The sequence below is a fragment of the Lingula anatina genome, chromosome 2 (genome assembly GCF_051362555.1).
Source record: "Lingula anatina isolate TDL-2025a chromosome 2, LinAna3.0, whole genome shotgun sequence".
Taxonomy (NCBI): domain Eukaryota; kingdom Metazoa; phylum Brachiopoda; class Lingulata; order Lingulida; family Lingulidae; genus Lingula; species Lingula anatina.
Genome location: NC_141768.1, coordinates 11,045,931 through 11,063,296, shown reverse-complemented (window position 1 = coordinate 11,063,296; position 17,366 = coordinate 11,045,931). Strand labels below are relative to the sequence as shown.

Sequence of the window (17,366 nt, the reverse complement as noted above, 5' to 3'; positions counted from 1 at the left end):
TTCTGTAAACCAAACGTTTGTATTTTCCTAAGACTTTTTAACATAGATGATCATGTGCAGAGGGCGCGACCGTCGCTTTGTTTACCTCCTTGATCTGGAAAGATCGTGAACATTCACGTGTGTCGTTTGAGGTGAGAAGAGACGGTATAAAAAGCCACACGCTGCACGTACAAACAAACGTAGTAGACTTACACGACGAAACATGTTACGTGCGATTGTACCAAAATCGTTAGGCAACAAGGGGCAGTACTTGAGGTGCGCTGTCACCGGCGACCCAGTCGTCTGCAAGCGTGGTTTGAAACGATGGGTCCCCATGATTCGACCCCAACGTCACAGAGGCCCATGGTGGGCCGACAGCTGGCCAGGGACAGGGCTCGATAATTTGATCCACGATCCTTTAAGTGAAACAGAGAGGGTCATGAATCAACTGTGGAAGAATGCGTTTGATCCACCGTATTACGTACGAGGCTTAGCCAGGACAGATGTACAGGTAAGTCGACGGAATCAACGTACCGGTATATGGTTTTAAAGAAATAATTTTCATAAATAAAAATGACACCATTTAAAAATATCATTTTGAGGTCACCACATACAAGGGGCACTCTTTTGAATACTACTATAAAAATTTTAGGTGTACTGCTGTACTGGAATTTATAGTAATACATTTTACTATTGAAGTAAACACAATTAAGTGATGTATGCAATAACGTTAGAACTTGCATCATTGTTGATAAATAAATGAATAAAAAGTGGAAAAAGTCAATGGTCACGGCATTTATTTTGTTTGGCTGACCATGGATATACATTCACAGTGTATCCAAGACACCAGATTGTAATATATTAAGGTTATTTGTGTACTGGTAACCTGAAAGACCGGGCAAATTGATTAAAAAAACTATTTTGAACATTTTTCTAAATGAATGGCACATGTAACAAACAGTCACTTGCAGTCTCTCTCTCTCAACAGTGATGATGTAAGGTCTTTGTTCTTTGCATCATTTTTGTCAGTAACTTTGTAACTTGAAATAATCCAACAAATTACATCAGCACCCCGATTAATTTCTTTTTTTAATTGGCAAATATGTACTAGTATTAATCAGGGGCGGATTTAGGGCGTCTTCTGGGTCTTCCGGAAGACGGTCAGATTTTCAAGTTTACATTGACGGGTATCCAATTTTTTCTGTCGGAAGACGGTCAAAAATGAAGAACGGATCAACAAAGATAATTTGGAAGACTGTCAGAAAATATCTCTGAATCCGCCCCTGTTAATGTCTTGGTTTGATGAAGTATTTGTTTTGAAAGAAGTGAAATATTGATTTATTATTTAAAGTGAAAGGAAATACTTCAGTTAACTATAATGAAATGCATTTAATTTTAAGAATGGATTGAATACATGCACTTTATACATAGTGGAATGAATTTAAGACGTTCATCAATTTTTCATTTTTATTTATTTTTTTATTTATTTTTCCAGTTGAAATATGATGACAAAGTCTTCCAGATAGAGTTAGATGTGTCTGACTTTGCCCCAGAAGAGATAGAAGTTAAGATCAGTGACAATACTCTCGTCATTAAAGGTGAACACACTGACAAAGAGGATAAACATGGGTTGGTTGCCAGGCAGTTTTTACGGCAGTTTGCCATTCCAGAGGTGAGTGAGTATACTACTAGAAGTTTCAGCTGTGTGAAGTTTTTTGTTTTTTTTTTTTTTTTTTTTTTTAATTTATCAAAAGTGTGTTGAGAAATATATACAAGGTCAAAGTAATTGAGTTGTCAGCTTGTGATGCTGGTACAGTTATTGATAATAGATGTGTCATGTAGACAGTGCATGTTGCGACCGTTTTAGGTATACATTATACAAGTAACTGGAAAACCCTTTGTATATTATAATTGGTACATCTGTCATTTAAAGTATCAGATGATAAAATTTGGGAGTATCTGCAGTAAAGTACAATGCTAAACCTGCCCTTTATCCCTTTCCAGGATGTTGACGTAGATAGCTTTGAATCCTTGTTAAATGACGATGGCTCCATGATTGTGAAAGCACAGGTCAACCGCCCCGTCCCCAATGAAAGAGTCATTGAAATAAAAAAACAGCAAAAGGAAACTGAAGACAAGAAAGAGTAGGACTTGTTTCAACAACTGAACGGTGCTTTGTACTTTTGACTTCTGAAATACAGAAAGTATAAGTTTACATATGTGGAGCAGCTGGATTATTACAAATGATGCCTGATCATGTTTGCTAGTGATTTTTTCTTATGCCCCATTTGAACTGCAGTACAAAGTATGGGGGAATGTTCATTTTTAGTTTGCTTACATGTAGCCTAGCAACTTCAGGATTTCGAAGAAGATGCAACCAATTACTGCAATACAATTTTCATATGTGGACAGCAGCACGATGTCTTATTTTTGTATGTTTCAAATAATATATCACAATGGTTCATTTAATCAGTTGTTTTTTATTTCATAAATCAATTGTTAAAACATAACATGCTTTCTGTTAAATATAATAAAAGATTTAAAAAAAAAAAAGCTCCACGTTAGTTGTTTGTTATTGCTTTTGCTACAGTTGTGCTGTTAGGTCACGGGTGCACAACAAAAGGTTGGACACACACTTCTAAGCAAGGTGCACCACATTTTTTGTTTTTCTTGATATCTGCCAGATTAAATTGTGGTGTGCACCCAACAGTGATGGCAGAGCTGAGGGAGGGAGACCTTACATGGGGACAGGCCCAGCACGTAGCCAGAGACAGGGCCAAATGGAAAGAAGTGACTGTGGCCTTATGTCCCACACGGGACGAACAGCATTGATGGTGATGATGAAATTGTGGTGCAACAAATGCTCCCCTTGTGCTGCTAGAACAGTCAACAGTCGATACATACAATGTAAACCACGTACAAGTATTATGAATATTCAACTGACTAAAATAACTTGCTATTATATCATCATAATTTATATCAAATTTATGTCCTTAAAACAGTATTTTGGCACTTGAATGGAAAACTAATTCTAAAAGTCGAGAAAAAGAATAAAACATATACTTTTTAATTTTTTGAAAAAATAATTTATCAAGATAACCCGAACACTTAATACGGTCCATATTAAAAAGAAACTTATAAATGAAATCATAATAACTTTGAAGCCAGCCAACTGTCTTGTTCCATTAAGTAGGAAAACATTCTTTCTGTAAACTAGTCCGTACTCTGATTTGTTGTAATCCTGGATCAGTCCCTTCATACTGCCTAGCACCATTACCTGAAAAGAAAAAAATAAAATTGACATCCATTTTCTTACAATGGTACAGTATAAATTAATTCAAAATTACAGATACATTCCAAAGCAATAAATAATTGTTCTTTTCAGATAACCTCTCCCCATATAATATTAAGTTTATTCTAAGGAAACTGGGCATTTAATTATTTGATTTGTATTTCTTTCTTACACAACTTCACATTCGAATACATGGCAAGCACAATAGTTCAATTTTACGGAATGAGTACAGTTGTAGCATATCTTTTTCATTTGGTCATTGTAACTAATGTAATGTGTAAGACTGTCTGACAAAATTAGCTTAAAAAGAACTTTGAACATGTCCGTCTTGTCATTAATTTTATAATAAATGTTATTAGTTTTTTAACTTAATTATTTTTATTATTTTTTAAGAGTTCTATAATAAGTATAATTTTATACAGTGACTGACATTTTAGCACTATGCCGTTATCTTGAATGTCATATTCATGTGCAGCAAAAGGAGCAACAGGGGACTTAGCAATCAGTATCTAGAATGAAAAAAATAAAGCATGAGAATTTAACACTAATACTTGCAAAAACGCTTAAATTCAAAAACACATTATACCATTATCAGTAGACACCAGGCAGTTTTCTGCTTTTCCTATTGCACCAACTACTACTAGAAATCGGTTCTGTCCAAACATTTTAACCATGAAATGCTTTGTTTTCACCTGTCTGTATCTGTCATCTAAATATTGTATAATAAGCCTGGTATTCACACTGTGACTCCATGTGTTCCCAAGGGCAGCTGTCACATAGCCATTTTCTGAACTTGTCACCGAGTCTAAGATAACAGTGATAAAAGTTTATAAAACATTAATCAAAAATAGGATATTTCACAAAGTAAAAAAGAGAAAGAAAAAACCGATTATTTCACTTGCTTTTCAAATGTTCTTTAAAAATTGATTGCATGAAATATGAAAGTTTATCACAAGATAACCCATTCTTGTCATTTACCTTCTTTTTCCATTACATCAACTTCACTAAGATTAAATCCAAACCTAGTTGTAATCTGATTGGTCACTACAACCTGAAAATAGAAAGAAGATGCTGCTTTATCTGGACATATTTGTCTGTATTTGCAAAACTTTAAATGTGATTTTTACCTGAAAATACTACTAAGTATGCAGCACAACAAATGCACTGCTATAGTAAGGGAAATGTCTATATTGATCAAGGCATGTACGAGGTGCTGGATGATGAGGGCAGGGTCAGTGTAGAGAGGTGAAAAACACAATCATTGAGCTTGGCAGAGTATTTGCTTGAGTTTCAACACTTTAAAAATAGAATGTTCTCAGGCAAAAATGTTAATTAGCTTGAGAGTTGGCTCTTATTATTTAACACAACCTCAAAATAATTTCATTTCGATATTTTGAGGCAAACCTGAAACTAGGTCTTCATCAGAATGGGGGGGGGGGGGGGGTGTGTGTGTGTTAGGTAGATTGATCCCCCTGTCCCTATTCGTGGGTGGCTGGTGACAGCTGACGTTGATTGCCTACAATATCTTTTATGGCATGTCAAATGACTCGGATTCAAGGATCTTAGTTGAATTCCAGTCAATACTGTGAAAAGTGTCTATAACTATTAACATGTTCAGAAATGGCAGAGCTGGTATTTCCTATAGTCACTGATTTTTTTGTGTTAGTTACCCCTGGTCTTGAACTGTCTGCCTGTCTCACGAATGTAAAAGGAGCTGCAGTCATATAAGAGGGTCCTGGCCGCTATACCACAATGCCATCAGTGAGTTATGACTCACATCAGTCTGATGAAGACCTAGGTCCAGGTTGGCCACAACTAAACATATGAAATTATTTTCAGCTTGTGGTATATAATTTTCATATATAAAATGTCTTTGTAAGAGAAAATGTTAGTGTGACTTGATATCTGCCCGTGACATAGAATGAGCATTGTATTCTCACTTTATCTACTTACTGGGATGTAAAAAGATTCTGCCAAATACTTCAGAATGGCTGCCTCTTTTGCTAATAAATTAGTTCGTTCATACAAATTTTGTGAAGTGCGACTGTCAAATTCTTTCCTGACAAGGGAAGCAACTGAATCTAGTATGATAAGCTTCACTTTCTTCTCAATGATATCCTCCTCTAGTGTTTGTAACCTGGAACAACAACTTAGGGTTATAGCATTAACTGTCAGAAAAATTCGGGAATATGATAAAAATTATTTTTTTTAAAAGCATTTTGACGAAAAAGAAAATATTTCTGTAATCATAGTCTATCCTCAATATTAGTCTCAATCATAAGGTTGTTTTTTTTTATAATATTTATAACAAACCTCTTTAGAAGCTGACTGCTTGTTGACTCATGATAAACATGGACGCGGCTTGTCAGCTGCAACAGGCTCTCTTCTGATATAAAATGACCTGGAAAACGGTTCTGAGCCACTTCTACTAACCTGAAATACATCAAGGTAAAGTACCATTCACTTCCAAATTGGTTAAGTTCTATTTAATCACATCAGACTATTTTAATAAAAAATACCAAAAAAGTGCATTAGTTTTTAAGTAAATATAAGTATAGAAAGTTACCCTACACCATCATACTTATGCTTTTCTTGGCAATTCCTAAATTGTCCTGCATAAGAGAAATGAGACAGCACAAGTTTACCAACCTTTCTGCACTAAAGGCAGACTCTGTATCAATGTACACTACAGCACCACCCAAGCCACCCATTTCCACTGGGACAGTAGCAAGAACACTTAACATAATGGAAAACTGGGTCTTGCCACAGCCTGCTGGACCTGCAATCTGGCAGTGAAAAGTCAGAAGATAAACTAAATACAGATTGTTAAGCATATGAATTTTAGACCCACTAAAATCTGATACATGCACAAATGAAAATTAAAAGAATCTGAAGGAGCATATATCATATTTATATGAAATAACGTTTTTTTTCCTGTGTGTACTAACTGAAGGGGGCTTATAGTTTTCATTTAATTTCTTTTACCTCAGTTATTGTTCCTAATGGTATTCCTCCATGTAAAACCTGGTCTAGTTCTGGTAAAGAGAGTGGGAGAAAATGCTTCTTCTTTGCTGACCAAAGCTCATAAGCCTAAAATGCAAAATAAAATAATGAAATTAAATATTGCTATACTAATACTTAGTAATTTTTCATTATAAGGCCAGGAGACCCCAAAACTAATATGGGATGGTGAAAAAAATTTGAGTCTGCACAGACAGTTACAACAGCCAGTTGCAGTACTCTGAAGAGGTTTTTTTTTTTAATTATTATTTTTGAGAATAGCCAAAATCAATGTGTGCAAATGCCTCCATATAATTTAATCAGTGTTGCTTAACTCATCCAACAGGATATTCTCTTTTTTATTGGTTGACAGATTAAAGCATAATTTAACTGTTTTTGATCTTTGTGTATCAAAACCACACACATTTGTCCATTCAAAAAAAATGTACTCCAAATACTAAATATACAAATACCGTGACAGGCTTTGGTACAACTGCTCTGCTGACTTGTAGAATCACATGTTTAATGTTCTCATCATTGATATTAAGATGCTTCAGCAATTCAAGCCTGGTTTTTGACAAAAAATCCTGTAAAAAAAATAAAGAATGCCTAGCTTAATTATACCTTGCTTACAAATGGTACTAGGATATCAAGCTAAAGAGCAGAATTCTGTGCAGTTACCTATGCTTTTATTCCAAATTTGCTCAGTGTTCTGAGTAGAATCTTAGATCGCAGCAGGCTTAAAAAATTGACAAACACTGCAGCAGGAAGAGGAATGCTTAACATAAAATAACACCCCATTTCCATAGATTAGATCGACCTACTTTAGATCGACCTAACTCCCTGGGGGTTCATGCTAAATAGCTGTCAGCCGGGCGGACACGAAAGTTAATTACCCCTTCCAGCTTGTAGTAGGCTGGACGGACATTTAAGTCGGATTATTTGAAAGTAATCTAGTGAGACTCCCCGCGGGGATAGATCGATCTAAAATCTATGGGAATATAAGTAGACACAACTCATCATCCACAAACTTGATGAAATGATATTGAACCAACATATTTGGTCCGTTACCGGATTTTGTGTACTCAGAATACAAGGCTAACTTTCATCAGAATGGGAACTTGACTTCTAAATAGGTTACTTCAACATTAACGACATTAAATAAATTAACAGTGCTCTATTTGAATGTGACGTCAGTAAGTACAGTTTCACTCTAACCTACAGTGTAAGTTAAGTAACAGTGGCTAAGTAAAGCCTTAGAAATATTTCTCACCGAGCAAGTTAAAATATGCTGTCTCTGACATCTTTCAAGTGTTTCGGGACATAAGCCAACCCGTTTAAGGCGTTTAGTAGCCATACAAAGGCCAGCCGGACCAGATTACAACAAACAAACCATTCCAATCTTGGCGCACTCTGTAATAAATAGGTCAAGTTTGATAACGACGCCAATCAGGTGACAGTAAAACTCTGCAAACATATGGCGTTTAACAAAAAATAAAGATCATTTTCCGATATCAGAATAGTTTACAAATACATAATATTTTATAGTATCATTGTAACATCACAGACAATAGTGCACATGCACGTACAAAATACGTAAAATATAAATTATTCTGAAGTGCGGTACTTGTTTATCCTGTTGATTGTTGTGATACCAGGGGGCGATGGTGTATGTGATAAACATAAACATACAAACACGTGTTGTGCATTGGTTTTAGTGAGTATGCACGAGTATGCAAGCAAGTTAGCTCTTCCATTAGTCCCTGCAGCTTTATAAAGGGCTGTCAATGTTTATACGAGTATGAGTACACTTTCTTCCTTTTTTCCTTCATTTCTTGTTCTTGCCTACCAGTACTACAGTGTAGTAGGTGTTTTGCCTGTTTTAATTAATAATACATGTATGTATTTTAGATTGTCTGCTATATACAGCGGTGTACATGTACAAAACCCGTTGATTCATATGCAGAAAACTTGAAATATTGGAGTACCATAATCTTAGCCATATAGACTGTACTTCTATACTAGATCAAGGACACCCAAGAAATAATATCATTTTATTAAATGCAATTATATGTAATTTAACTTTAAGTCCAGCCCGTTAAGTCGAATACAGTAAGTTTGAGATTATGTGATGAGTCAATGGCATCCTATGTTTTAGACACTGGCAAGAAGTGCAGTTGTGTTGTCTATTAAATCCAGTATCCCAAATATCTTGATCAGGATCCTCGATGGATGCAGCACCTCACTGGCATCTGTTTGTTCCTGCTAAGTATACTGTAGTTGTAACATGTCTACCAATGCAACTCTTAAGAGCATTTAATAGCGGATATATTTGGACTGACTAAGATGGTACCAGGGACCATACAAATTTCCCATCAGCGACTAAGGTCAGTGGATGTGAAAGATATCTGTGAAACTCTGGACTCCCAAAGTGTCAAAATCCTATCTCTACGCCAGTGCAAAATTTCAAGAAAATGTTTTAAGCAGTTAATGGACCACATTGGCACCAGCGCATCCATCTTGCAGCTAAATCTGAATTTAGGAGCAGTTGATAAACTTGAAAAAGTAGAGGAACTTGCATCTTGCTTGAAGAAAAACAGATCCCTACACAGTCTACTGTAAGTATATATGGTATGCTCCTATAATATGTCATGTATCCTGCTGTCACTTGATTCTTTTTAGCCTCATTATTGATAATTTATCATAACAATGCTGTGATTTTACAATTTAATCTGTTTTCAAAGGAGCATCCATGAGATTTCTTTTTTATGCTTACAACTTCATTTTATTTATGGTTTGCATACTTTTATATACAAATTTTGTTTGCAGATTACATGGATCAAATCTTGGGAGATTAGGAATGTCTGTCCTACACGAAGCCCTAGTCATGCACCCTCATATTGTGTGTCTGGATATTGGTGACTGTCAGCTTGATGACCAGTGTGTGCCATACATTACTGACCTGCTGCCAGATAATGGTGCTAAACCAGGTGGGACACTTGTAATTAAGTAGAAACATGGGTTATTTTTTTACACAGAGCACTGAATATGTACACTAACATCAATATTAACAGGAATTCAATATCAGTTTTTCTATATATTTTCATAGGGCTATCATGTTGTACTACAATCATCATTTTCATAGTTTTGCGTTTGTTTTTAGGCTTACAAGACTTGATATTGAGTGCTAATACTAACATCACATCTATGGGTTGGGCACTGTTTTGTATGGCTGTTGCAGCAGGGAATAACTTAACATCCCTACACCTTGATTATAACAAGATAGGAGATAGTGGAGTGAATTGTTTGTCTGTGGCCTTAATCTCAACACCAACGCTTCTGATTTTAGACTTAGAAGGAACAGGAATAACTGACCATGGAGCAGAGGTTTGTTAAATGTCACTGCCCTATTTTTTCAGCTCCTTTTACAACATGGAAGACCAAACTTTAATTTATAAGTGGATGGATTTGGTTTTCATTTATTCATTGTGTTTAAACACTAGTGTAAACATAAAAAAATAATTAATTAAAATGTTCCTAGTTAAGGGTCTGTTAAGTGCAGTTTGGAAAGTAAGAACCATGTATAAAAGAGGAAGATCTAAGACCTTATAGAAAAGGTTGAGGCAGAGCTGAAACACTTGGAGAAATCTGGGGATCCATCTAACATCTAATGCATGACAGAGAGCTGTGGAAGATCTATGTTGGTGCCCTACACGCCAGTCAGCATAAAAGGAATTGATTGATTGATTGATCATTATGCTTTTGAAATATTCAATTTTTATACACAATCATGTACAGATTATGAATTTTTTTTCAGATACTGTTATATCTCATCCAGCATTACCAAGTCAACATACAGCAACTAGTTCTTAAAAAGAATAAAATCAGATCTACTCTGAAAAAAGAAATAGCAAGAACACAGAAAGAGTTCTACCTTACCATTTCTGACACGGATGAGACTGAAGATGACCTTAGTCATTCTGTATCTAAAAAAGAATCAAGTTTTCAAGTTCAACCAGATTTATCATCTCCAGCTGAACAAAATTCAGATTCCAGTCTTTCTGATGATTTAGATAGAACAAAACTCAGTGCATTAAAGCACTATTCAATAGATGATGAAGATGAAGATGAGTCTGATTTTGAAAACCAGTCAGGAACTACCTTTGATTCACAGAATATGAAGGAGAAGGGAACCACTGATGCTGATATTAGGAGTGAAATAAATGTTGGAGTTACAAATGTTTGCGTATGACAAAATAAACACAAAATGTTCATTCCTTCAAATAGACCAGAAGTTAAATTTTGATGGATTATTTGTAACACTCATAAGTGTTACAATCAGACAGTAAATCATTTTCTTTATAGTATGTATGCATAGGATAAGAAAAATGTCAACATGGTGGGACAATTCAAATCAATAAGTTATACAAAATTATACATTTATGATGATATTTAATACTACAAATAAAATGAAGATAACATTTTATTGTCAGATAAGGATTGTGTCTGAAATTAATTTTTTTTCAGTAAATTACACTGTACATGCATATAGCTTAAAGATTTTTGTTTAAATAACCTTCAAATCTCCCAACCTAATTACGGCAGGTGACCTTAAAGCGTTTTGGGTTAGTTATATTATGAAAAACTGGTCTATTATAGTGTATTGTACCAAGTATATTGGTGAGCATTTTAAAATTTTTTTCTACAGTAGCAGTATGAATTCTTATTGTTGCTACATCAGCACCACTTATTTCAATACAACGGTAATATGAATGTATGTCTCATTTTTTAAAAGAAAAATACTACATAGAACCATCTCTTCGGACATTTTTTACCACCTCCATCCCCGCCATTATTTCTAATTTATTGTTTGTCTTTTGATTTTTTCATGCATCATTCGCATCAAATTTGATGATCTGAAAAGGTTTCTGAAGTCCAATCTGCCCGAGCGCGTCGTCTACTGTAGTCTTGACATCTGTTCTGGATTGTGATGGGTGAATTTGGACACTCGGAATAAAATACCGATATACCAGTATTTTCACTGAAATGTAAAGGGAATAAATCCAAATTTAAATCATTAACAGTTTTGCGAAGTTTCTGCAAAATTGTCCAAGTAAAATCATAAACAATAAAGCAGAGACCTGCCTTCTGCAATTCTGTTGTGTATTTCGACAAATAATAAAAAATAGATCCAGTTACAGTGCAAAGATAACGGCAGCGATTGATCAGATCGAAATGTACCATAAAATGGATTTTTCTTTTTAGCTTTTATGTACTTTGGTTCTTTGGAATACGGCGTATCATGCCAGTAAATCACAGAACTGCACTCTGTTTTGGCGCAAATGATTTCAACACTTTCCCTTTAAAATCTCACCACATCATGCTTCATCTACATGTATATCCTCCATCAAATCCTCTACAATGTCGTCGAATTCTTTTTGAGACAGCTTTGACATGTCCAACTCGCCAGAGTCTGGGATTGGATCTGTGTGGCTTTATATAAAATTGTAAACAATAAAAGTAAATTAGCAGATAATTTTTAAATCAATTGTTTTACATCATATTTTCTTATTTCCAAAGTTAATTATAATTGACTTAATGCGGAGCAAGAATAATGTTTACCATTCTGTCTGACGACCCTGAACAGTAAAGATATCGACTGAAGTCCGACTAGGGTTGACTTGCATAGCCACACCCGTCACCGTTAGATCGTCGGTGAATTCAGGAGAGGGACTTGGGCCCACTGCAATCACAATAAACTACATGTTATCAATGTTTCCGCCATACATCGGGCAACGGTATTGACACTCTGTCTTTGTATTCAAAATAGGACTAGCTGCTTCATTTATGTTCACTTCTTGATGCCTCACAATATACATATTGACACACCAATAAAAGCTTTGAAAAGAAAAAATGAAAGGCAACCTTTATTTCCCCTTCGAAATTTAGCTCTTGTCCTTTCGCCGAGTCCCAACTTTTGATGATTTTCTGCAATAAAACGTTCAGAAAGTATGATTTTCATAAAAAGGCACAAAACGAACGTGTATAAGTTATAACCACCAAAAACATTTCAAATTTACGTTATTCAGAAAATATATTTTTTCCCTACTGTATTGCTAACCGCCAAAGATTGACTTATGAAATAGACTTATTTAGCGTTATTAAGTTATGTTTCTAAGTTTTGTTATATTCACCAATTTTTAGAAATTGTTATGTATTTGAACAAGCTCAAAACAAATTAAAAAATAATACATCACGTTTAATTATGATTAAATATAATGATACTTACGAGATTGTATACATCCCATTGTTTTGTTTTAAACTTAATAATTTTGTGTAAAGCGCTAAAGCAGTGCCTTCTTTTCCGCTTTGCTAGAAAAGTGTATTATGGTACAGTGTATATTATGACGTCACCACGCGATTGTACGTCATGACACCGTCGCTTTCGTCATTGCAAAGATGCAACAGCTGGAATGGTTGTTTCTGTCAATACATACACCATGTATAGGCCTACACATTTTTTTAAAGGTTGGTGAAACAGTTTCCCCTTTGCATACCCAGTTTCAAACCTATCCGTGGTTCGTGTAGAAGGCCGGCGTAGGATAGACTTAGGCCCTATCATCAATCAGACATGTGCAAAAGAAAATTGTAAAAACGATTATATCCAATCATTTAGTGAATATTTTTTTCTTTTTGAATATAATAACTTGATTTTAATCAAATTAATCAATTTTTTTTTTTTTTTTTTTTTTTTTTTTTTTTTTTTTTTTTTTTTTTTTTTGTCGCTGAATGGAACCGGGAGTTACAAATGTGGACTTATTTTCTAAGTTAGTTTCTAATTAGAATAAAACAATGCGATGTCCCTGACATATATACACACTCTAGTAAGTATGATGACGCTTTTTATGAACGGCATTACATTAATATTTTAAGTTTTCCGAGTTTGCTTAGCTCTTATAGGGGGACTAATTACCGAGAAATATAACACTGACCCTGAGATACTTTCACTGTTTTTGCTTTGTTATTAAGTCTTATTATTGGTGTGTTTACTCGTCTCGGTGAAACTGGTGTTATTTGCAGCCATGGTGATCCATCGATGGTGATTATTACAAGATTAAGAGACAACAACGTAGAGGAACAGTCTGCAAATTGCTTCAGTGTTTTACGGAACATACAGGCCCCCTTCTTGTAATTGCGCAAGTATTCTTTTATGCAATTTCAGGAAATCAACAGCATCTGGGACTCGGCAAGAGGATAAGTCACTGGATAAGTTATTTATTTCAAGAAGGGAATAGCCTAAAGTTTGGTGGCAATTTATTTTGAATTTCAATTTTGCGTAAAATATTTTATTAGAATATTATTTTATTTTTAATACCAAAGTGAATGCAATTCAGCACTTGCGTAAATCAGTTTTGACAACAGATATGAGAGCATATGTTAGCTGATAACTGACTTAGGAGATTATTACAAAAAAACAAACTTTTTAGAAAAAGAACAGGGACTAACTTTGAATGTAGAAATGAATTCATTAACCACTGGTAAGTATCGGAAAATTGTTGTTAACCCCAGGAAACTTCATTTTTTGGTCAAAATGATCAGTTGCTATCCCTTTAACTGCACTTGGGCCAAAAGTAGGCTACATGTATTGCATGAATTCAAACTCACCGATCTTACGGTGAAAGGTGTGACCATGCATACCATAGACTCTCCCCAACCTCGATATTTTAGTGTCATCAAACAGATAGGCCTAGGTATTGTGTTGTGGTCTGAAAAAGTTTGTCGTGATTCAACAAATATATTCATTAACTACACCTTTATTTACCATTTATACGGTTTAATCAAGAATTTGGCCTACGATAAAAAAATCAAATTCGTAATTTGGAAATTATATTAAAAGTCTTTTTACCATCCTTTTAGAAAAACTCTATTGCCTACTGTGATGAACTCTGGACGTGCCAAAGCTGCAGCAGTGGAGGATCAGCTTGAGGATGTTGAAATGAGATGTGACGTATGGATTTGTATGCAAAATTTACTTTCTGTGCGAACAAAGTATATTAATGTTGTTCAACCAACAATATATCTGCCCGTTTGACCGCACATTGAGTAGGGAACATTGATCCAATAGGATCAAAATATTTGCAATCTTACGTAACTTTCGCCGCCCATGCCATTTATGTGTGAAGTGCAAAAAACCTATCATCATCACACGCTTGGAATCACCAAGCGTGTGGAATTCCCAATCTTCAAATTTATTATTAATTATTCAATGAAATCTTACTTGATATCGACATCAGGTACTTTCACTTGACTGATTTTATAGTTTTTAAGAAGCTTCGCAAGATATGTAGATATAAATGGCATTACTTTATATAATTACGGACTTCGGGACTGTTTCAAAGGCGGATAGTAAAATGGAGCACATCGGGAGAATGACCCTTCGCGAAAAAGGGACGTAATGAGCTACTGAATTTGTTAGAGTCTGTTGAAAAAAATTACTGTGGAAATTATCTCTGTTTGGGTGGGTGCTGTAGAAAAGTGGTAGGCCTACATCCATAATTTAGTTGAATAATTTTACTTTATCCGCTTTATTGGACAAAAGAAGAGTATCCCTACCCTTCTCTCTCTTGTTTCCCATCTTTTCAAACCTGTTTACAAACGTGATTCAGGTTAATTTGCTTGTTTGCTGAAATACGCAAGGAAAGCAGAGAACAGCCGAGGTTTGTGAGATTGAAAAAATCGTGATTGCAGCAGCAGCCCGGTGTAAACAGCATTGCAAACACTAAATTGAGAGCAATTGTGGTTGCTGGACTTCACGTCTCATTTCGTCACTCTTGCTGCAATATGTTTGTGTTTTCACGCCTCTAATTGCAAAAGAAATATGCCTGGCTTTCGCGAGCTGTTGAGGGAACATGGATTGAACGAAGTCTACAAAGTAACAGAGTCTCTCGCCGGGCGATACTTGGTGTTTATGAGAGTGACAGGTATTAAAAAGCTATTGGTATGCAACAATATTAATTTGCACTCAGACAGGGGCAGGTATTGCCTTGCCTCAGTTTTCGGCCTTAAGGCTTAAACAAGTGACATATTAAACATTACATGCTGCATTCTAGGTACTTATTAGAACGAAAATTCATGCGTTAGCACTCCTATTGACGATTCTGATATGTACTGTTGCTAACGCATGAATTTTCGTGCTAGGTACTTATATATACCTGGGTAGCTTGTGAGGCCGAAAACTGAGGTTAGGTTTTGCCAGAGAAGGGCCAAGCTGCTGCAGTTTAACTGCAGAGCAAAACCTGCGCCAATGGAACAGAGAAAGTCCTAACACTGAGGCAAGGGTACTTGTGAATACAGTGAATGATTATAATTATGATTATATGTTGTACATTTTATCCCCCCCCCCCACCCCCCAGCACTGATTGTTTGGGTAACTGCTGCCTTGTTGGCACGAAAATCCATGAGTTAGCGTTATACATTACGATATCTGACATCTCGGATGAATAAAAGAAAGCTGATATAAACTGAATGTATCAGAGAAAGGAAATAGAAGTGAAACTTTTCATTTGTAAATTTTCCGTTAATTTTTCATTGCTTTCTCAACGAAGTTGATTTTTTTTAAGAAATCAAGATTAATACCTGCTTTCTTCCCTTAGGAGACAAATGGGTACTTTGTGTAAGCAATGGCTGTGATGTGTGGAAGACGGAACTCAACAAAGAGGAACTTGAGGCAGAGAGAGATGTTGCAGATTTTAAGTCCTTGGAGGAATACTTGATCAGGTTTAGGTAGGTAGAACCACACATATGGGGCTGTTATAGTTTTCTTTGAATTCAGCATTTTAATGAGTTTTATTTGCCTTACATAAGATGCGTGAAACCTTCTTTTTCCAATGTTCCCTCAAAGAGGCACTTATATGGTATGCAGGCACAATAAATGTAAAAAAGACTGGCTAACCTAATTTTAGAATGTTATTTCTCTTCTGTACGAGAAGGGTGAGCAATTGGAGAATTATAGAATATTTTTGATTGTAGCATGAGATCCAAACTGTTTTATGTACACTTTGGAATGATATTAGCCATGGTTTGCAGTTATTTACATGTCAGAAATTCCAAGATTATTTCATTCCAGCCAATCATTCCAAAGGGGAGAGATGACAGTCAGTTGTATGGGGAAGAAAGCAACACTGGAAGTTGGACTAGGAATCAGCTGTTTAAGTCTCAACCTTTATGAAGCAAGTGCCGCAGAGAGAAAAGAAGAAATACAAACATTACTATTTTTCTTAGCCAGTACGGCACATAGTTTAGAAATTGAGCTGAAAAAGTCCAAAGATACGGTTGAGGGTCTTCAGCATCAGATTGGCAAAGCATCAAATAGCAATACAGCATTTGTTGATTTGGACAAGAAACGAGGTAGTCAGACCAAGGCGAAACCAAAGCAACCTGGAATGAGTGTAATCAATCCATCAAGTAAGAAAAGGAAGGCAGCACAAGGTGTTGTGTTTGATTAAACAATTAATGAATCCACCAAACCAGAGGAGCAAGCACGGAACTTTTATAACAGTGCTCATTAATATTAATAATATGGACTGTTATATTGTTAGAATCGATTACAATTTTGCAGTTTGATTTTTTCTTTAAATGAACCATCTATTTTTTTTCCTTTAAAAAATCCAATTTTTAAAGATCCTATAAATCTTTTTGCAACTGGATACCAATTTTTTTACCCAAAAATTATTAAGTTGCAGTGAGGATATTCAAAACTGTGATAGTATGTTTCACTAGGTAGAATAATCTTTTGAGCAATCTGCTGTAAGCTTTCTTAAAATGACAAAAATTTACACTAGCATGCTTCACACACATTTTAACTTTTTTCTGTAATTATTACACATATTCCATTTTTATACAAATACGACTTATGCTGAAATTCAATTATATTACATGAAACTATTTATACCTTTGTGTAAAATTATACGAATAATAAAATTGTATTATTATATCAATATGTGGGCATGTGTTAATGCATTTATCCCTTTGATGAAATGGAATACCAGATACCTTTGGATAACTTGACAAGAATCTGATGAAAACCAACAGCAAA

At 35.2% G+C, this 17,366-nt stretch overlaps 4 protein-coding genes and 1 long non-coding RNA gene across 10 annotated transcripts; 3 read left to right on the top strand and 2 right to left on the bottom strand.

The window, feature by feature from the left end:
- Nucleotides 1-70: 70 nt before the first annotated feature.
- On the top strand, nt 71-2,448 carry LOC106171908 (protein lethal(2)essential for life). Its single transcript, XM_013552424.3, has 3 exons — nt 71-490; nt 1,475-1,651; nt 1,984-2,448. Exons 1-3 carry the CDS (start codon nt 203-205, stop codon nt 2,125-2,127), a joined length of 609 nt encoding a protein of 202 aa, XP_013407878.2. The 5' UTR covers nt 71-202; the 3' UTR covers nt 2,128-2,448.
- LOC106171906 (DNA repair protein RAD51 homolog 2) lies at nt 2,440-7,716 on the bottom strand. Of its 2 annotated transcripts, XM_087003728.1 has the most exons (10): nt 7,545-7,716; nt 6,745-6,858; nt 6,257-6,361; nt 5,921-6,057; nt 5,585-5,704; nt 5,225-5,408; nt 4,250-4,322; nt 3,964-4,076; nt 3,702-3,780; nt 2,440-3,256 (listed from the first exon to the last, which is right to left on the bottom strand). In XM_087003728.1, exons 1-10 carry the CDS (start codon nt 7,626-7,628, stop codon nt 3,165-3,167), a joined length of 1,101 nt encoding a protein of 366 aa, XP_086859854.1. In that variant the 5' UTR covers nt 7,629-7,716; the 3' UTR covers nt 2,440-3,164. The 2 variants fall into 2 exon arrangements, with proteins under 2 accessions (XP_086859854.1, XP_013407874.2); XM_013552420.2 differs by lacking the exon at nt 6,745-6,858 and having other exon boundaries at nt 7,545-7,709.
- A 77-nt stretch (nt 7,717-7,793) lies between these two features.
- LOC106171904 (leucine-rich repeat-containing protein 73) lies at nt 7,794-10,755 on the top strand. Of its 5 annotated transcripts, none has more exons than XM_013552414.2 (5): nt 7,794-7,988; nt 8,492-8,889; nt 9,101-9,261; nt 9,435-9,658; nt 10,089-10,755. In XM_013552414.2, exons 2-5 carry the CDS (start codon nt 8,618-8,620, stop codon nt 10,521-10,523), a joined length of 1,092 nt encoding a protein of 363 aa, XP_013407868.2. In that variant the 5' UTR covers nt 7,794-7,988; nt 8,492-8,617; the 3' UTR covers nt 10,524-10,755. The 5 variants fall into 5 exon arrangements, with proteins under 5 accessions (XP_013407868.2, XP_013407866.2, XP_013407867.2 ...); XM_013552412.2 differs by having other exon boundaries at nt 8,430-8,889; XM_013552413.2 differs by having other exon boundaries at nt 7,794-8,070.
- A 15-nt stretch (nt 10,756-10,770) lies between these two features.
- LOC147763395 (uncharacterized) lies at nt 10,771-12,016 on the bottom strand. The gene is made up of 3 exons (XR_015332745.1): nt 11,894-12,016; nt 11,646-11,764; nt 10,771-11,312 (listed from the first exon to the last, which is right to left on the bottom strand). It is a non-coding gene; the product is annotated as an uncharacterized LOC147763395 (long non-coding RNA).
- Nucleotides 12,017-15,085: 3,069 nt separating this feature from the next.
- LOC106171910 (protein PAXX) lies at nt 15,086-17,268 on the top strand. Its single transcript, XM_013552430.2, has 3 exons — nt 15,086-15,252; nt 15,925-16,054; nt 16,398-17,268. The coding sequence occupies exons 1-3, from the start codon at nt 15,150-15,152 to the stop codon at nt 16,774-16,776; spliced, it is 612 nt and encodes a 203-aa protein (XP_013407884.2). The 5' UTR covers nt 15,086-15,149; the 3' UTR covers nt 16,777-17,268.
- The last annotated feature ends 98 nt before the right edge of the window (nt 17,269-17,366 follow it).